This window comes from Canis aureus, chromosome 18 (assembly GCF_053574225.1).
Source record: "Canis aureus isolate CA01 chromosome 18, VMU_Caureus_v.1.0, whole genome shotgun sequence".
Classification (NCBI taxonomy): Eukaryota; Metazoa; Chordata; class Mammalia; order Carnivora; family Canidae; genus Canis; species Canis aureus.
In genome coordinates, this window is record NC_135628.1 from 39655676 (window position 1) to 39677333 (window position 21658).

Below are 21658 nucleotides of genomic sequence, written 5' to 3' on the forward strand. Positions count from 1 at the left end.
ATCATTTAACTCCATCGATTTTGGTATTTTAAAATGCTGTTTGAGCAAACACCACCCATATTTAATGTGGGCATGTGCTGAAGTATGCATGGGAAAATTCTGTTCTTCAACTTGTCTTCTGGGCTTTAAGTACTCAAAATCTCTTGAGTGGAAGGTACTTTTTGGGCTCTTTAGCTCCAACCTGAGGGAAAATTAAACTGAAGACTGAAGTCAAGTAAAGGGTTTGGCAGTGTGTGCTCTACTGGAAGCATTTAAAGTAACTGGTTATCCAGTGGCAGCCTAACAACTAGCCTGCTGCTTTGTGCATAGTGACAGCCAGTGTACAGCAGTCACTTAAAAAATGCTGCTTAACAAATTTGTGTGCCTGATGGCATTTTAGGTCCTAATTTCTTATCTAAAGTTTATATATCCCTATTATCCTCCTTCATTTACCATTTTAATAGAGTTGAAGCCTTCTCATCCAGCCTTAAAAGAACAAAGGAAGGTCTAGGAAACATAGATTTTTTTTTTTTCAATCTACTTTGCTTACCTGAGTGAATTTTCCATTATAGCTTAGAACTACCCCCCCCATCCTCCCCACCTCTCCACCCCACCCCCACTCCCTGCTTTTAACCAGTAGTCTTTCTCCCTTTCACGTTTTTCCTCCTTTAAAGACCCTCTTTAAGCTTTTTAGGTTTTTTTCTTTTCCTTTTTACAATCCCTACTAATGTTTAAGAACAAACAGGATATTAATCTAGAGTCTAACGGAGGTAGAGAATATGGTTTGTCTCTGGCTTTATAATCCCTGCGGAATTCTTTTCCTTGATACAATATTACTCATGTGGGGATTGGCCATGATTAGAACTTTTTTTATGATTCAAAGTTGAAAAGGTTGAGGAGGTGACAGGACATGAGGACAGACTCTCCTGAGGTCATTGGGCAGTGAGTGGTGCCATTTAATGGGATAAGAAGGAATGGGGATTATAGAATGTATCGGTGAAAGACCTTTTTGAGTGTATAGTTCAGCGAAGTATTAGCAAAAGAGAAGTTGAATGGGGGTGAGTCATACCTGTTAAATGTGTAGAGTCTCTATCAGAAAGGAAATGTTGGTGTAAGAACGCCCTCTATAAATCCCAGGACTTGGCACAGTGAGCCTTGGGCAGCTCCATGCCATTTGGAGTGAACTGCAAGAGGTAGACAGATGGGTAGATCTGCAAGTATGGCTTATGAGTTACCAAGTCAAGTTCACAGTTATGAAAGCCTGTATGTTTATCTGCTTTTGGCAATATGGAGGCAGTGATATATGCAGAGGTGATATTTATAGGTGAAATTCATGATAACAATATAGTAAAATTGCCAATAAAATCTTTAATAGGTTTTTAAAGCCAAGCAGTAGCCTGCTTGTTTGAACAATATTCAGTCTGCCAGATTTCACTGGAGACGATGAATTTAAATAGCCCCTTGGCAAACGGTGCAATGAGATTTGAACCCGAGTGCATGAGGAGAACTGAAGAGCCCAGCTGGCCTCAGAACAGATGTACTCCTGGGAATGCCAAGGCCAGTGCTGGAACCGGGGTGGGCATGGGAGGGCTCCCTATAACTGAACATGGAAGAAAACAGGATTCTAGACTGAAAGGCAGAGAGAGCCTCCTTCATAGATCCAGAAGGGAGATCTGCTCCAATTTGGCCCAGCAAAATCATTCAGCCACTCAGGCAGAGGAAGAACTGGAACTTGGGCCTCTTTCCACCTTCCCACTGATGATTTTAGGATATAAAATTAGGTAATAATAGTGCGTTGTCTCTTTAAAGCATGTTAAGAACAATTGTGATGAATTTGCATAATTGAGGTTATGAGGCTTAGTTTGTTTTCTCACTGACCATCAGCTGGCATCATTTTTTTATGAGCTCCACCACCATCTGCTTAATCAGTAGTTTTCTTATCCTCTGTGACTACAGGGCCTCAGAGTCTGTGCCTCTGGCTGCCATAGGTCCTGCAGCCACAGGCCACTGGGTATCCCTGATGGTACGTGTGCTGTGACTTCTCAGAGAAGTCCTGGATTTGAACACTTATTTTTTTCTCTCTCCTGCTAAGCCCTTTGCCCACCCTGCTGTAGCCTTTTGGGACTGAGATCACTGCCTCCCCGTGCAGTCTGCACTCTGCGGTGTCCTGAGTGTTCTGTCCATGGGATCTCATCATTCTTGGGCAAAGAGCCTTCCAGGAATGGCTGGCGCCCCGCATGCTTGCAGTACAATCCACATGGTTTCGTATGCCCTACACACTCCTTCACCCCCATCTGTCTCTCGCCTGCTTCCCTCCATCCTAGTCTCTAGTCTTCTGCTGGCTCCCTGAGTCACAGGGCTCGCCAGGGTTGGCCTTAGGGCCAGCGTCCACACTGACGTCCTTTTGCCCCCCCAAAAAACTCCCACTCCCCATCTTTCCAGTGCACCCTCCTATCATCATCAGATCTTAATGCCCCTTCCCAAGAGGCATTTCCTGGCCCGGTAGGGAGAGAGCTGCCCATCTCCCATCCCCATCATTCTCAAGCCTGTCTGTACAGTAGAATCATTTGGAAAATGTAAAGAAACAAAAGGCTGCTCGGGTCCCTCCTCAGAATAATTAAATAGGCCTTTTGGGGCTGAGAAGCCACTGGTTTAAGGCATTCCTCTCTTTCATCCTTTACACAGAAGTTAACTGATTATGAATCATCTTATTTCTGCATAGGTATGTTTGTGCTCCTTGCCTGCTTTCTCCACTGGCATATAGAATTCCTTGAGTATATGATTCTGTTCATCTTACTCACGGTATCCTTGGGGCCTAGGATGTTGCCTGGGATATAACAGATGCAGGGAACACACTTGCCTGAACCACAGATATTTGCAAGGCATTTGGGAGGGAGATAAAAGAGCTGGAAAACCCCAAAAGCTATTAAAGATGTTAAAATCATGAAGGCCAAAGCTCTTTTGATAAATTGGTGATCAGGAAAACCTAGTTCTGTGTTTTTTCCCCCTCAACATTCACAGATTCTTGAACCTGGGTGGTCTAGTGGTCGGAACCAAGTTTTTGGAGTTCGATTTTACTTTTATCTCTACCATTAATCCTGGACAATTGTTTGGCTTCTGTTGTAACACACGGAAGAGGGTTATAAGAAGAAATTATTTTTGCAAAGCACTCTTGTGGTTAGGAGCCTTAAGTAAAAGTGGTAATTGGATTTTGATATGGTGCATTGTCTACGACCAAACTTCCTGAAGGCTGAACAGATCAGATCCTTATGTGCAGTTGCTTAAACTTTCTTAGCCACAGAGTTGGCCTGGAGGTGGGAGCCGGGCGGGAGATGAAAGGGACAACATGGGGTATCAGCCACTGCTGAGCAAGAATAAGCAATAGCTGGGAGGAACAGAGAAAGGATAGCCAGTCAGTGTGACTTTCTATCATTTGTTTCTTCTTTCGCCACCCCCTCCAGCCACCCCCACCCCCTTTTCAGCCCTTCTGCCACAACCTAACCTTCCTTGGTGTTTTGTTTCATGTAAATTTTAATTCTTTTTATTACAAAAAAAATTCATTATGTGTATTATTTCATGAAAAGAGTAGAAAATATGGGCAAGCAAAGGAGAAAAACCTTAAATTTCTAATATTTTAACTACCTAGAGAGAACTATTGTTAACTCTTTGGTAGACATCCTTCACACTTTTATGCATGGCTGTATACTTGCACTGGTTGTGGCTCTTCATCTCCAGCCCTCCTTCCTTGGTTCCTGGCTCATCACCATCTGCCGCCTGAGCCATCAGTTAGCGGTAGCACTTTTCACCTGTGTATTCCTGGCACTGGTCCATGTCCAGCAAAAAGAGGAGGCATTGAAGCCCCACTGCATTGGCGGCCTCTCCTTCCCCCACCTCCCATCCCGCTTGATCACATCTTTGGCCACACGTCCACTTGATCCCATCGTCCCTCTGATGGCACGTGATTGTACTGACATTCCCCATCTCTTTTCTCTCAATATAATAATAATCTTTCCTTCCTCTGAATCACTGAGTAATTTATCTCCACTTATATTACTTGCCACTTTTTCCCATAATGTCATGGTTTTCAATCTGTATTCTCTACTGTAAGCATTTCCAGGCTAAGAGCTATCCCTTACAAATAGGAGAGGTGGAGACCTAAAATTATGCCACTATAAGGAAACTCTGGCATCATTTTAGTATGTGTCCTTCTGGTAGCTATCTATGTATGTGATAGTTATGTAATCTTATGCAGTCCTAAGCACAATGTACAGATGCAGTTCCACTTTTAATTCCTTTTCTCTTTGGTTCAGTATCTTACTGTAGTATGTGGTGTTTGGGCTGCTTTACCTGGGCTTTCATGGAGTTGTAAAGTTGCTGCTGTTAAAAATGTCTTTAGGACAAGGAAAATAATGGCCCTAGTGGTTTGAAACACAAAAAACGACTTGCTAAAAAAAAAAAAAACCTCTGGTAGCATCAGAATCATGAAACAGAGTAGTTAGAAACCTACTCTTCCCACATCTGAGTGGTTGTAACGTTGAAAATGGTGGTTGAAAATGTGACTTCTGGGTTTGCTTCTCTTAACTGACCTGTGTCCCACTATTGGTTGCTGCAAATAAGCATTGGCATCAAACACTGTTCTGTAGATAGTGGTCATGGGGTCCAGCAGAATTGTGTGATTTATTTTAGAGGACATCTAACATTATCAGAGAAGCTTTGGGTGGAAAAGGAACCAAGTGAGCTCACCAGCCAGGTCTGAACTTGATTAAGCTAGTATTCTTTGTTGTAATTTATGCTAATACCCATTAAATCTGTAAAGCAAGACTGAAGTACTGTTTATGTGAAAATATATGTATGTGTGTGTGTGTTTTTAGATAGCATGCTGTAAATGAATATAGTACTATGTAATTATACTGATAGCCCTCTAGTCAGATTTACCTTGAAAATCCAAAATGATCTTGCTGAACAGTAAGACATTATGATTTCATGGTTCATCTATATACCTCCTACATAGATGTATAATACTTGTATCTAACAGGATTACCAAATTACATACCTTTTTGGTATCTGTAACATGCCTAAAATACCAGAGTATTCATTGGCCAGATATGGTTATGAAATCACATTGACGTTGCCAGATGAGGATTTATTCATGCTCATAGCTAGCATTCAGGTTTCTCATACCATTTTGAGAGATGTAAGATGCTCTTTTCATTGTATTTAAATCTTTATTCAGATCATGAATTTAAAAGAATGCCTCTTTTCTGGATAACACACTGTGCAATTCACTATTAATTAAGCAAACGTCTGTGCGGGGATAATTGAGCAAATAGGATTGTTTTGTGCCCTGACAAATTGCCAGCCAGTTAAACTGGCGAGCAGTGTGGCTGTATGGTTGTTGGTACCTGCTCAAGAGGGATTCTGGGAGTGGGAGCAGTGGCGAGAAGAAAGCAGACAGTCAGAAACACCTATTCCTCTCTGCTGTTTCAGTCGTATAGAGAATGTTCAGCCCAGGTCTTGGTTGAAATGCTTCTGGATAGTTTCATTCACAGCTTTAAGTGGGCTTTGTTTAAAAATTCCCAGATCTGTGTTTCCTATTTTGGCCTTTGTATTAGGTTGCTAGGGCTGCTATAACAAAGCATCTCCAACTTTTGGTTGCTTAAAAAAATAAGGAAATTAATTGTCTCACAGTTCTAGAGGGAGGATTAAGGGTGTCAGCAAGATCGGTTTCTTCTCAGGGCTTTGAGGGAGAATTTGTTCATGCCTGTTCTCTAGCTTCTGGTATTTTGCTGGAAATCTCTGGCTTTCCTGGTTTATAGAAGCATCTGGTGTCTTCTCGTGTGCATATCCATGTCCATATTTCCCCTTTATGAGGACTGTGGTCATACTGGATTAGGTGTCCACCCTATTCTGGTATGGGCTCATCTTCACTGATTACATTTGCAGTGACCCTGTTTCCAGGCAAAGGTCAGATTCTGAAGTATTGGGGGTTAAGACTTCAACATGAATTTTGGAGGAGGATGCAGTCCAAGTCCTATCAGCCCCTCTCCTGAGTTCCACATGGGTGCTTTTGGTTTCCTGCTGGACGCCATATTCAGTGTCCCTCCAGTACTGCAAATGTAACATGGAAGCGGTCTTACTGTCTCATAATGCCCTTCTCTCTTTTTCATTTTTTTTTCTCTCATTGTTTGTCTTTGGCAGTCATATCATCATTCTGCTCATTTAGCCAGGTTAGATGTCATGGGCTTAGTGAGACCTCATTCCTGGCCCTCAGTCTCTGACATCCATCTTTACTAAGTTCTGTCATTTCTGCTTCAGTTGTGTCTGTAGCCTTTCTTCTCTCTCCAGTCCTGCTGTGGTAGCTTTGGCTTAGATCCCTGCTAGCCCTCGCTCTCACAATGTTTCCGTATCTTGTCTTTCATCTTCCACACCAGTTCCTTTTCTAAGATAAAGATCTAAACCTGATATTTGTTAACATCCACCCAGAACCTTCAGTGACTTCTCACTGTTTGCAGAGAAGTCAAGATTTTATAACTTGGCCTTTAAGGTCTTCCATAGGTGGCTGACATTACAGTTCAAGCCACTCTCCACCCCTCACAACCTGTTAGATGCAGGGTCAGCAACACCTGCATCCTTCCTTAAGCACAGCACACCCCATATGTTGTCACTTCTGTGTTTCGCTCTGCTTTTTCCCCACAGTGTGGAATGTCCTCTCTCTGTCCTTTGTTCTTCTCACCGTCTTCCCATCTCAGCTGGAGTCTGTCTCAGTCAGATGGAAACCAGGACACCTGGTGTTCAGGTCAGAATGCTAGAAGCTGGTTGCTTCACCTTCACATAAGTCATTAACTTCTACTTTTCTCAAAAGTAAAATGAGGAGGCTGAAGTAGATGATCTTTAAGATCTTCTCAACTTTAAAATTTCTTCTTTAAATGCCACACCTCCATGAAGCATATCCCAATTTTTGTGGGCAGAATAAATCACTCCTATTGTGCCCCCTTAACACTTTATTTCTTCATTTACCTTTGGCCCTCAGTTCTTCTGGTGGGCGTATATGCATGGGACTTCATGCTCCCCGAACAGGTTGTAAGCTCCTTGGAGACCCTCTAAGAATGTTTGGCTCAGCTTTGCTTCCCTTCCCATTCCTACCTACCCCAGTCTCACTTGTACATAGACTCTCAGTGAGACACACTGAATGGTAGAGAAGACATTCTGGGCAAGCATATTTCTGTAAAATGTGCTGTTCCTGTTCCCGAATGTTCCTGTGCATTTGTAAGGATCTGGTTTGGATGGTGAATGACAGAGATAGTATATTGAACACACCATGGAATTTTCCTTCTTTATGTGACATTATTATGATCCTTGTGACATCCTAGGAAAGAGTTAACTGTGTAACACTTTGAATAAAATGTGATCTCTCTTATGAGATGTTTAGAAGTAATTAAGTGTTTTGAGAAACATAGGAAAACACTCTTCTTTTCTTCCTCCCTCTATAGCCTCCAGAGACTTGGACTATTTCAGTGTATCATTGAAATATTTGAATGTTTTAAATACAGAATAGTGGCATAGAACATTTCTGGGAAAGCTTTTGTGGATTTGTTTCCTCCTTGGAAGTCAAAGCCTCTGTGACTTGTCGTATTGTTCTTAACAACGAGATTTGATCATGTCATGGCCTTGCTCACAAACTTTCAATCACTCCTTACTTCCTAGAGAAGAAAAACCAGGCTCCTTTTTTGTTTTCATGCACATCCCTGGTCTTATACTTCTAATCTCATTTCACAGTGTTTTCCTTTATGCGCTCTGCTGCCCAGACAGAATCAGTTCCTCACCATTTCCCTTGTACATGCCCTAGCTTTTTTGCACCTGCCTTTCTGCAAGAACCCCCCTTGACTAGAGTGCCTGTCTTTTTATGCCCATTACTATATATATACCTGAGTTTCACTAATTTTTCAATACCCAGCTGACGTTTCATTTCTGCTACATAGCTTTCTTTGATTTCCTACCAGAATTCTGTTCTCACCGTATTTGTCTCTGTCTTACGATAGGTCCCTATCAAGGTTGTATACTGTTTCTAGTTCTAGACTAGTGTTATCTGCTTTATCAGACTAGAAGTTCCTTGGCATTACGTTTCATGTCTATTTGTATTCAACTACTACTACCAATATTACCCCTAGTTGAATCCACATGTAGATAACAGCAGTAAAAGAGTCTCTGTGAACTATTTTTACATGGTGTATAAAGATATTAATGACTGAAAAAGTTGCTCTGTTTTGCTGCTACACAATCACATCTTAATCTAAAATATCTAAGCTTTAATTCTAGAATCTAATGATAATGCCTGAAACAAAAATGTAGTGCTGGCTAAAACAGTTACATTTGAAACCTGTCATGTTCTTTAGATTCTGTACATTGTTATTTCAGTCCACTATATGTGAAAGGAAATGCTAAGTGTTTATAAATGTTGAACGTAATTTTTTGACAGTGATGTTTTATTCTTAGCATATACTTGTGCTTTTATTTTCCACAAGCTACTGATTATATGCTTTGTGCTTGTTCTATGTTGCAGGTTAATATCCTTTCAAGAATTTGTAGCATTTGAATCTGTCCTTTGTGCCCCGGATGCTTTGTTCATGGTGGCCTTTCAACTGTTTGACAAAGCTGGCAAAGGAGAAGTTACTTTTGGTAAGGGGTATGAGTATGTGTGCACCTAAGGAAGTGCAGACTGGTGTGAGTGTTTTTTGGCCCCAGGAATGAAGTGTATGGGGAAACTTTTAAGAACTTAAACATATCCCTTTTAACAAAGGTATTTCCATGTTTTGGGGCTCCAGTTCAAATATCTTTCTATTGGAAAAAATAGGTTTCTGGCTTAGTTTTTACACTCTGGTTTAGTTTTAAGGGGAGAGAGGTTGCACATGACTTTTCCAGAATCATAGCCCAGGTGAGCTAGGCAGGACTTCCGTTTATTTCCTTCAGAATCACTGGTGATTCCCACTGAGAGGATGAAGACATTAATAGACTGCCTAAGAACAGAAGGGACCTGTGCACACAGTACTTTGAGTCTTTACCTTGTCCCCATGGGGTAGCTTGAGTGCAAAGGTTCTGCATAAGATAGGAGTTTAGGGTGGTGCCAGAAGAACCTCAGTCTTTAAAGCATGGTACATGCCCCCTTGGCTGGGTTGGTGGTCCCTGCTGTGCTGCCACCTTCTTTATTTTGAAAAGACAGAACCAGCTTCACAGGGATTAGCTGCAAAGCTGCAGAAAACCCAGAAGCCTTATTAGTATTAGGAGAAAGGAAGTGGTAGGGCGGGGTAGGTTCTTTCTTAAAAATAACTGCTTACTGAAGTTTTTAAAAGTGTAGAAATAAACTTTTTTATACTGAAGATAGATTTGACAGAAAGTACCACATTTTCCTCAGACCGTGTAGTATCCAGTGTACGTTGTGCATGTGAACCTGCTGTAGATAGCATAAAGAACTTTGGAGCCTGGAGCCCTTTTGGGCTTCTGGATTATTGATTCAGGGGAGATGGCTAAGGTGTCCATGTTTTTGTTCTGTTTTTAAGATTTTATCCATGAGAGAGACACAGAGAGAGGCAGAGACATAGGCAGAGGGAAAAACAGGTTACCCATGGGGAGCCTGACTCAGAACTCAATCCTAGGACCCCAGGATCATGCCCTGAGCTGAAGGCAGCCGCTCAACCACTGATCCATCCAGGCGTCCCAAGGTGCCCATTTTAAATGTCTTTATGCATAGTTTCCAATTCGTTTATATTTCTTGGGCTTGTATTACTTTATGGATTGTGAGAAATGTGTAGATAGGAGGAAAATACAGATGATAAGAGTACCATCCATTCTGGAGGAGTACTGGAATTGGAGAGAATTGGCTACTTCCATCTCTTGGCCTCTTTTGCGTCTAAGCAAGTTAATTGTCGTCCCAGGTCTTCATTTTCCTTTGAAATGAAGATAATAGCTACATAAAGTATAGGTAAGGCAGTATAATAGACTTACTCTAGAAGCCTTCCCCCTTCTACACCCATTCCTCCCTGTTCATTTGACATGACAGTTATTTAAGGCTGGATCAACCAGGACAAAGGCAAAACATGTACATATGCCTGGTTTTGTTTTGTACTGTGTAGAAGCTCAGATGCTTTCCATTAGCACTTCATGAGGATTATTTCATATTTAAAAATCCCTAGAACAACTAGTTTTTTCCATTTCCGTCACCTGATTCCTCTTATTGTCACTGTAGCCACAGCTTTTCAATGGAACACCAATAAAAAAAACTATCCCCATTGAAATTTTCAAGTAATGAATGAGCAGCTAGCTCATGGTGGCATTAATTTACCAGTAGAAGACAGTTTGTTGAATATATTACGACAGGGTTTCCTTGGATTTACAGAGGAACACCTATGCATCTGAGTGAGTTTGGCACCTGCAATCACTCATGCCTTCCTCCTTCCTTTAGCACGTCTGGAGGCAGGGGTGTAAGAGCACTGGTGTGGAGATGGGGGCACTGAGAAATGGCCTGCACGTGTTTTCCTTACATCCTGAGCGTGAAGCAGTAAGGGTATTGGTGATACCAATATACCAATACAGACACACAACCCGTCTGGTGGAGGAAAGGAAACAGGAGACTGTCCCCAGTGCAGGGAGAGGCATGTGTTTGTGTGAGCAGAAGAAAAGAACAGGTGAAGAAGCAGGATGCAGGAGAGGGAGTCATCTGTGAGGTGTAACAAGGGTAGTATGAGCATTCTGTGTCTGTTTCTTTGTCGATGGGCACATCATCTCCACCTTATGAGCCTTAGTTTCCTCATCTATAAAATGAGGGTAATGATAATCTACCTTACAGGCCTATGTACGGGTTAAAAGATAACACTGCATATAAAGATGCTGTCTAGAGAACAAAGGCCTCTCTAAAAATATTACTAAGAGAAAATACTTGAGAACAAAGGAAGATTTTCTTTATTCTTCTTCTTCTCCACCCCCCGCCCCCACACTGGTTTTTTAGGAAGCCCTGCACTTCTGCCTTGCAGTTTAACCACTGGCCATTTAGCCAGTAATTTGCTTACCATCTGTTCTGTGTTGAATACTATCCCATCTCCAAAGGCATAAGAGATTGAAATAAGAAATCGTGGTTTCCTAGGAGTTAAATTTCTGATTACACCACCAGTTGCACGTAACTATAGAAGTAGAGCTCCTCTCCCACTACCTTGCCCTCCACAGGCAATTTGTTCCAGAACCTTCCCATCTCACAGAACATAAACAGGGCAGGTCCTGTATCTTTTTATGATCAGCTGATGGGGTCCTCACCCATGGTGGGGAGTCATACAGTGTAGCCTTCTTGGGCTTTTCTGACCTATTCATCCCTATTTGGGATTAACGTGAAAGGGATACACATGCTACAAAGAAGATACCCAAATAACCATTAATTGCAAAATAATAGCTGACTTTTAACATTTTTTATAAGGTAGAATCATCCAGGAGAGGTGAGTGCTATGTAAATAGGCTTTTACCCAGTAAACAAAATCATATGGGGGATGTGGTGACTTACGGAGTGTTTCAACAGCAGATATCTTTAGAAGAAGCTAGCAATAAGTATGTTTTCAAGGAAACTCATGATGGGGCTGGAGAAATTTTTTAAAAAATTGAATTGGGCAGAAAAGAGGACTTAACTTAGTCAATCTTGGGCTCATAAACCCACAGAATTAAAAGAATCCCTATCTGTGACCCAGCTGCCTATCCACGTGAGGCTTTTTAGGATATAGGCACTGAGGCTCATACCTCTGGTTACATCCATGGCTCCTTGTAAACCCTTCACTCAAGAATGACCCTTTTGTATTTCAGAAGGTTGCCCAGGTGTGCATCTCTGGGAGGGGTGAGCATGAAGAGGTAAGAGAGAAGGGGCTGTATTTTTTACCGCCCAGATTAGCTCAGTCTGTTGTGGTTATGAGGAGAGCATGATTTCATGGGATACAGAGGTGTATCTGGAGGCTTCCCATAGGCAGGAAAGTAGCCTCGTTTCCCCATGTCTCCTGGCCTTGCATTCTATCCAGGGGAGAGCAGTCACACTTTTCATGTGTACACGTAGTGGATTTCTGCATGAAGGCTTGTTTGAAGCAGGCTTGAGTAAGCTTAGTAAGCACCACTGTTTGTTAACAAGCCAGCAGTATTCATGTTCCCGCTAACACTGAATCTGGGACACAGCAAACAAAAATCAGGTTGTGTGAGGGGCAGATAATCAAGTGTCACATTTCAGTGATGGCTTGCCCTGTTTTCTCTGAGACCTTATTTATTTTTATTATGTTTTCAAGTCTAGATAACTCCTGTGTTTGCTACAATGAAAAGATCTTGATTAGGCCAATTTTGTTCCTTTGATACCTAGTTCATTACGTTCACCTGTTTCCTTGGAGGAAAAATGTATCTCCAGTATTTTGTTCTCACCATGTTTTCTTGTTTTGATACCTGATATTTCTAAGTGCATTTTGAGATGTCAACAGGTGTGTAACAGGAGATCAGTATAAGAAGAAAATTCTAGTTAACAATTTGCAGTTCTGTATGTGTGGATAAAAAATACTTTGTTCTATTTTTTAGTTTCATCTTTAGCCTATTTTATATATGATAGTGAACTTTTACTTTTAAATTTTTGAAGTATACTTTATATAAACATAACATACATACAGAAGAATGCACAAATAACAAGTGTACATCTTGACGAGCTTTTGCACAGTATATATACTTGTTTGGTCACCATCCAAATCAGAAGAACAGTGCCAGCACTCCATGGGCTCCTTTCCAGTTATTGTCCCCCAGGCCCAGTGCTAACAGCTGACATCTATCACTGTTAACTGGATTTGTTTGTTTTTAAACTTGATAGAAATGGAAAGATACAGAATGTACCATTTCATTCTGACTTTTGCTCAAACTTTGTGAGATTCAGCCATGTTTATGTCTATTTTTAGTTCTTTTTCTTTGTTGTATACTATTCCATCATATGACTTTATCTTAATTTGCTTATTCATCATACCATTGGTAGACATTTGTACACTTCCAGTTTTGGTAGCTGCAAATCATGTGCATTGAACATTGCTTTATATAACATCTGGGATGTGGGTGTGGGGGCATTTCTAGGAGTAGAACTGCTGAGTCATGAAAAACATGTATGTTGAGCTTCCATAGATATTGCCAGTTTTCCAGAGCACTTGTACCAGTGTATTCATGCTGTCAGTGTATGAGAGTTTTTGTTTATTCCATGCCTTTGCTACCACTTGGTATTACCAGTCATTTTTATATTAATGATTCCTCATTATGTAGCTTTAGTTTGCATTTCCCTGATGACTGATCAGTTGTGCAACCCTAAAAAAATACTTACTGGCCATTTGCATATCCTCTTTAGTGGCGTGCCATTTTTTTAGATGCAATGCGTTTATTGGTTGTATATCTCCGATATCTTCAGTCTGTGACTTATACTTCCACTTACTCAATAGAGCCCTAAAGAACATAAGTTCTTAATTTTAATGTAGTACAAATTATCAGCATTTTCTTTTATAGATACTGCTTTCTGTGTCCTGTTTCATAAGTCTTTGCTTATCACAAGGGCGCAAAGATAATCTCCGTATAATCTTCCAGAATTTTTTTTGTTTTCCTTTCAAATTTATATTTTCAGTCTTTTTAGAACATGTTTGTGTTTTTCTGTTTTACTTTTGCATGTTGTGGGGGTCAAGATTCCTCTCCAGACTCCATGGATATCTAGTTTCCCAGCACTATTTATTGAAAGGATAACTCTTTCTTTTATTGCCTTATGTTGCTATAATGATCATAAATCACTTGTGGGTCTGTTCCTGAACTCTATCCTTCTGTAATTGTCTGTACCATTGCTATACTCTCTTAATCACTACAGCCTTGGTTTTAGATGAATCCTCCAACTTTATCTATTTCAGATTATTTTGGCTGCTCCTAGTCTTTTGAACTATTGAAACAATTTTAGAAAAAGTTGTTTTTACAAAAATCCTGCTGAGGGATCCCTGGGTGGCTCAGAGGTTTAGCGCCTGCCTCGGCCCAGGGAGTGATCCTAGAGACCCAGGATCGAGTCCCACATCAGGCTCCCTGCATGGAGCCTGCTTCTCCCTCTGCCTGTGTCTCTGCCTCTCTCTCTCTCTCTCTCTGTTTCTCATGAATAAATGGATAAAATCTTTAAAAAACCCTGCTGAGATTTTGAATGCTATTGCATTGAATGTTTTTAGTAAGTTTACATATATGTATATGTGTATAAATTTTTGACTACAGTAAGGTTTTTTTGAAGTATTTAAACAAAAGCTCTTTTATTTATGAAAATATTTTATTTATTTCAGAGCTTGTGCACACATGCATGAACTAGGGGAGGGGCAGAAGGAGAGGGACAAGCAGACTCCCCGCTGAGCACAGAGCCTCATGCAGGACTTAGTCCCAAGATTCTAAAATCATGACCTGAGCTGAAGTCAGATGCTTAATTGACTGAGCCGCCCAGATGCCCCTAAATAAAAACTTATTTAGTAATGTTAGTCTGCCTGTTCCACCATTATTTGTTAAATAGAAGTTGGTGGAGACTACAAATTTTGAAAGAGAAAAGATACATATGTGATCACATACATATGTGATCTATGTATGTGATTGTCATCTAAAGATGGTAGTATAGGTCTGTCTGCCATTTTATAGGTAAGTCTGTTGCCAATAGGAATTAGTGCTAAACCTTTCAGAAGGTGGGTAACAGGAACATGAGCTATATTTTACCTTTGAGCTGAAGAGTAAACATAATTTTTAAAAATATTCATGAATCTTTTAATAGATTTATATTATGCTAATACATTGAATATAGTAAATGGAAAGAAACTTTAGAATACTGTGAATTTAAACATCATTGATATTATAAAATTTTGATTAATATAGTGGGAGAGAAGGCTATACAAAAGAAAATAAATCATGGTGGAAAGCAAGCAAAAAGGAAGAGGAAAGAGGAGATATATTCGTTTATGGTCTAGTCATTTTAACCAAAGGAAAGAAATAATAAAGTTACATTATATTATATATCTAGGGCAGCCCTGGTGACCCAGCGGTTTAGTGCCTGCCTTTGGCCCAGGGCGTGATCCTGGAGTCCCAGGATCGAGTCCCATGAAGGACTCCCTGCATGGAGCCTGTTTCTCCCTCTGCCTGTGTCTCTGCCTCTCTCTCTCTCTCTCTCTTTCTGTGCCTCTCATGAATAAATAAGTAAAATATTTGAAAAATATATTATAAATCTACACCATTAGGTGAGGATATATTTATAAAAATTTTAATTAATATTTAAGGCCTTATCTCTTTAAAATGTACATTTTTTTTTAGTATCAACATGATTTTCCCCCTTTTTAAAGCATTACTTTTATGCTAGATCAGGGGCAGCAAACTTTTTCTGTAAAGGACCAGATAGTGAATATTTTGAGTTTTGTCAGCCTTAGGTTCTCTGACAACTACTCAACTCTGCTGTTCCTATGGACAGTATGCAAATGACTAGGTATGGCTGTCTTCCAATAAAACTTCACTTACAAAAATGGTTGGTGGTTCATTGGAACAGTTTTCCAACCTGTCCACCAACGTATTAGGAGGAACATGTATAAGTTGATGATATTAATACTAGGGAGTAAGACACTTAATAGAGTGAATATGTTCTGATGATATTTGGGTGAGTACAATGAGCTATGAAACAAAGAACAAACTCCTCTATGCACAGTATGGTTTAGTTGGCTTTATTGAGAAAGTGACTTTTGAGCACAAATATGAAAGAGGTAGGGGAATTGATCATATAGATAGAGAGAGATGGAGGAAGGAAAGAGACTGTCCTAGGCAAAAGCAATAGCTCTTGTCTAGGTTCAAAGGCTAGGACCTAAGGAGGACCTTTGTGAATTGAATGATTCAAGGAGAGCCTACTGGGAAAAAAGCTCAGAGAAGTAACGAATCTGATGAAGTAAGACCCTTTAGATCAAGGTTAGGTCTTGGACTTTGATGGTAAGTAAACTGGGAAACCATTGCAGGAATTTTTTTTTTTTTTTTAAAGCAGGGGAGTGAAATGATCTAGTCTGTGTTTTAACCAGATCATTCTGGCTACTATGTTGAGAATAGGTCATAGAATGAACAGAATAGAAACAGAGGGACCACTTAGAAAGCTATGGCAGGGGATCCCTGGGTGGCGCAGCGGTTTGGCGCCTGCCTTTGGCCCAGGGCGTGATCCTGGAGACCCAGGATCGAGTCCCACATCGGGCTCCCGGTGCATGGAGCCTGCTTCTCCCTCTGCCTGTGTCTCTGCCTCTCTCTCTCTCTCTCTCTCTCTGTATCTGTCATAAATAAATAAAATATTTAAAAAAAAAAAAAAAAAAGAAAGCTATGGCAGTAATCCAGGTGAATGATCATGGTGGCTTGGACCTGAATGAGGTTAGGGGTATTTTTTTTTTTTTTTTTTTATTGGAATTCAATTTGCCAACATTTAGCATAACACCCAGTGCTCATCCCCCAAGTGCCCCCTCTCAGTGCCCATCACCCAGTCACCCCAACCCCCCGCCCACCTCCCTTTCTACTATGTTAGGGGTATTTTGAAGAGAAAATCAGCAGGGTTCTCTGATGGTTTAGATGTGCTCTGTGAAAGAGAGAGAGGAAGCAGAAAACAGGAGCTCACTTTTCGATATGTTAGTTTGATGCCTATTGGATGTGTAAATGAGGTTATCAAATAGGTACTTAAATATATGAGTAGTAGAATTTGGGAGATAGAAATTTGATAGTTGGGACTCCTGGGTGGCTCAGCAATTGAGTGTCTGCCTTTGGCTCAGGGCATGATCCCCAAGTCCTGGGATCTGGTCCCACATCAGGCTTCCTGCATGGAGCCTGCTTCTCCCTCTGCCTATGTCTCTGCCTCTCTCTCTCTCTCTGTGTCTGTCATGAATAAATAAATAAAATCTGTAAAAGAAAAAAAAAAGAAATTTGATAGTTATCAACAAATAGTGGTGAAGCCATTTAATTAGTAGAGGCAAAAGAATCAGTAAAGATAGGGATATCTCTTGGATCTAACTATGTTGTAAGACTGGAGATTCAGCAGTGAAGATAATAAGATCTTCAGGGAGCTTACACTTTAGGGAGAAAGTAAATAAAAACCAGATGATGTCAGGATAGACTCTCTGTAATGTAAAGCAAGGTAAGTGAGTAGGAGGGATAGAGGTTATATAAGCAGCCCTAGAAGAGTGTCTGCAAACACCCAGGTGATGCGTGGACTGTGAATGGCAGGAACGTGGAACTGTCAGGATCTGGAGGTGATGATCGCTTGGGAGGTGCTACAACAGTCTAGGCAGGGAATAATGGGGGCCTAGACTGGACTTGTATCTCTGGACCCACCCGAGAGTGAATCATATGTGACTTTGCTGTGGGGTAAAAAGAGAGAGGGGGATTACAGGAAAGAAAGAAGAATGGGATAGTAATTACTAAGCTTGTTCTGCTCCAAAGACCTATGGTTTTACATACTCTCTTGAGAGAAGGTAAGTACCTGTCATTTTTATCTTTAAGTTTATTGATCACGTATTACATACTTGCCTCTGGGCTAAGGGCTTTCTATGTAATTTATTATTTAATTCTGACAACCTAGGAGATCTATACTATATAATTCCCATTTTTCTGACGAGAAAATGGCCGCGGGGAGTTTAAGTAACTTGCCCACAGTCATGAAGTTGCTGTGGTACATACAGCCAGGGTAGCAGCCTGATGACTCCCAAGTGTGTGTTGTTTACCATGTCCTGCTGCCTCCCTCTGGTGGTGAGGCGGGACCTTCCTTCTTAATGAAGATAGGTGCCAACTAATCCATAGTAGTTTCAGTCTTTATCAGAGTTAGTAATCTTTCAGGAAGAAGTAAAGAATAGTAAACAAGTGCACCAGTTAGGAATTTGTTATATGGCTGTAGCGGGAAGTAATTATAAGGAAGAACATACCTGGATTAGAGTTTTCGGTATACACAGAAAGTTGCCTTGGTGACACAGATGTCCAGGTAATTGTTTGAAGTGCATTTGACATGGTCTCACCAAGGAAGCTTTATCTTTTGATGTGAGTAGAAGTCTTGGGGGGGAGGGAGGAGGGTCATGGAGTGGTGGGGAGTGGGGAAATGAGTCTTTGTATAGGTTGAAGGTGTTAGAGGAAGCCCTTGCCTGAAATGTGCAACTTGAGAGCCATGGGCACCATATGATGGAGCACTTACCCCAGGCTCCTGAGCAGTTTTTATTTAATAGGAGAGGCAATTGGAAGTCCCGCAGGCTCTTCAGAGGACAGGGACCAGATCGAAAAGATGGATTTTCTTGTATTAATTGGAGGGGGGCACAGCCAGAGGCAGGCATGCCTGTGATCATTGTGTGGGCTTTCCAGTACCTCTGTGGAGCAGGCAGGTGACCCAGTCTCATTATGTGAGTAGATGAAGTGAAGATTAGGGCTTGAAGGTGTGGTGTAGACACATCGTGAGGGGTGGTTTCCCAAACCCTTTGATTTTCCCATGTTTCTTATTTGAGGATGCTGGGAAAACAAAACATTTTCCTTACTAAGCTTGAGAAAGAGTGAGCTTGAGGGGTGGTGGTAATGAAACTATTAATCTAACATATTTAGTGCACCCACCAATGCTGGGCCTCTTAATGATGCTAATTTAACATGAACTGTTCCTACCCTCTGCTTGTTCTTCAGTTGTTGAATTTGCTGTAGGCAACAGGAATAGCCTGGCTCAATAGTAGTGGATGACCTAAATATTTGTTCAGTAAATGTCACAGTTGGACCTCCTGAAAATTCAGAGTATGTTCTATACCATAGCACTTACTTAGGTTGAAATTCTAAAATTTTTAGTTGTATAATGATGCCATTACATGCTTTTCTCTTCCTTTAACTTATCTTTTCATTACGTGAATAAATTTCAAAAACTGTTTTATAATGCAGTTTTGGTTATTCTTAGTATATGAACATAAGCGCCCAGTTTCATTATCTTTGTGGTAGTGATGTGCATGGGAGTCTGCAGTCTTTAACTGAACTTTAAAGACAGGAATTCTTGAAAGACAGGACTTCTTGACTCTGGGGTTCTGGATAAGTGTCAGGGATTCCACAAATGGCCACAGTTGTCAATAATTTTTTGTCTAAATGAGCATTTGCATTTAGCAGATTTCAAAGAGGTCAATGATCTGCCAAAAGGTAAGAACTGCTGTCTGTAGAGGGACATTTGAATAAGTAGACCTACATCTTATTTAAGACTTCTCTTGCTGTTAAAAAGTTCAGTTGTGAAATATTCTACACTCTGTGCCATGTTTGAAGCTTTGACTAGCTTGCTGCTTTCAGCTCTGTCAGTTGACCTGGAGTCCGATATTGCTCTTTTATTGGATACTGCGGTAGTCTCTTGGCCTTTTAATCCTTGGTATCAACTGATATTGCGAGTGTGGGTACCTTAGAGTAATGATGTTTCCTTTGTATGTCAGTAAGTGTTATGTGAAAAAAGATTCTCCTACTTGACAGTCATAAAGCCCTAAAATTTGTAATTTACTAAAGCTCTGAGAATTCCTACAGGAAAACAAATCTATTTAACTTTGTCAAACTGACTTGAACGGGACCTTTCTTTTGTGTGTGAGATCCAATCAAATCTACAGATATCTCAAGCTCATCTCTAGTTAATTCTCTGACAGGGATGGTGGCGTATGGAGGGGCCATTTCTGGGTTCACGGTTAGATTTTGTCCGGAAACACCTGCTGTGATGAAAGTAGAGTTGGCATCCCCTGGGAAACAGGCAGGCTAGATGACATGTTGAACAGTGCGGAAACAGCGTGCTTCAGTTATTTTGACTCGGATTACAGAAAATGATGAGAGTTAAAATCATGGAAATAAGTTTTGAAGGTACGCACTCAAATTTAATAATAAATATAAAAAGCTAGAGGAACAGAACTTTAGCTGTAGTATTTTAAACTCATTGGGAAGATTATTTATTGTTATTTTTGTAAGGACTCTTAGAAAGTGAAATATTGAAAAGATAAATGAGGGTGAAAATTGGTGAAGAGTTGAAAAGAGCATTATCTGGGGGAAGTTCTGATTTTGGTTTCACAAAAATGATGAGTTATTTTGGTGAAAGAAACTTACTGCCCTATAGTAGATTTTAGTTTTATATTATTTTGGGACTTAAGTCCATTTTCTTATACACATTCCAGTAGAGACTAAGAATATTGGATAAAGGGATCCCTGGGTGGCGCAGCGGTTTGGCGCCTGCCTTTGGCCCAGGGCGCGATCCTGGAGACCCGGGATCGAGTCCCACATCGGGCCCCCGGTGCATGGAGCCTGCTTCTCCCTCTGCCTGTGTCTCTGCCTCTCTCTCTCTCTCTCTGTGACTATCATGAATAAATAAATAAAAATCTTTAAAAAAAAAAAAAAAGAATATTGGATAAGAACAGTGTGAATCTTGAAAGCAAATAACCTCCACATTGATAAGAATTGTGGCATGCCTGGGTACTGAGTGTCTTGCCTGAGATCCCAGAGACTGTTCAGAAGCTGTTCCAGTTCATTGGGTCAAAAATCCACTATTTACGAAAAGCTAAATACGGATTTGCACGATTGACCATAATGGCTTCAATTTTGAAAGATAGTAGTATCAGGGAGCACTTCCAGTTGGTGGGATAATTTGAGAATCGTCCATGCTCAAATGGCTAAAATATTGTACTTTTTGCTACTTCATCACTCCATTTTAAAAATAGGGAGGGGGGGAAAGGCCTGTTGAGAAGGTGGAAGGATGTCAATTGGAGAGTAAATCACAATAACCCTGTGAAGCCACTCCTTAGTTAACAACTGCCTGAAGGTTAACCATTCTTTAGAAGACTGTCAGTGTGGAGAGACTGACTGAGGGTTCCTGCCCCTGTCGTTTGCGTGGATGTGTGTGCACGTGTGTGTGCATGCACGCACATGTGGGCCAGGTGAAGAGAGAAGAGGACCTGTGAATAGGGTAGAAGGTGTGGAGAATAGAAAGCTAACAGTAAATCCTAAAACTTGGAGCACTGGGAAAATTTGACTATTTTAAACTGTACTGCTCACTTAAAAATAGTAAAATTATACCATTATTCTTTTGAGTATGAGGGAGAGATAAAAATACAGTTTTTCTAAATTGGAAAATTTGCTGTAATCTTGCTGCTAATGACTGATTTCTTCCAACAGTTGCAAGGCAGTTTTTGCTCTGATAGGTTGATAAAGGAAACAAAATCAAGAACATATTGGAAGTTCTCAGAGAAAATTACAGTTTAGGTATGAGTTGGGGGTGGATAGTTAGACATTTTAATTGAAATAAAACAGTTTTATACTAATATGGGATCACTGTGGGTGTACATTTGTAGTACATCTGCTTTTGAAGCATTTCAGTAGGGTTAAATGTATGTTAATGCTTTTGGAAGAAAATTATTTTTGATAACATCCGTCTAAGGAAACTAGCTTAGGAAATTGTTTTTTTAAACAATATAGATATATTATACTTGCATTTAGAGAATGAATTAGGAATTCTGTGTACTGCTTTAAAAATTTCAAAGAGTTGGAAGTTTTTGGTTGTGTTCTTCTCTGGTGGTGAAGAAAGTTAACAATAATTAATACAACAGAGGATTAAAGCAAGCTTATACATCTGGAGAGTGACCACAGTCTGCTCTATGCCTCC

At 40.5% G+C, this 21658-nt stretch overlaps 1 protein-coding gene across 3 annotated transcripts in view; it reads left to right on the top strand.

Annotated features, from left to right (window-relative positions):
• Positions 1-21658, top strand: part of SLC25A13 (solute carrier family 25 member 13) — a 186207-nt gene that overhangs the window by 61730 nt on the left and 102819 nt on the right. For 2 of the 3 annotated variants that reach the window (XM_077856830.1, XM_077856831.1), the window contains exon 4: positions 8540-8655. The exons of the other annotated variant lie outside the window; for it this stretch is intronic. In XM_077856830.1, coding sequence (XP_077712956.1) covers positions 8540-8655 — 116 coding nt within the window. The remainder of the gene's footprint in view (positions 1-8539; positions 8656-21658) is intronic. 3 annotated transcript variants of the gene reach the window in all.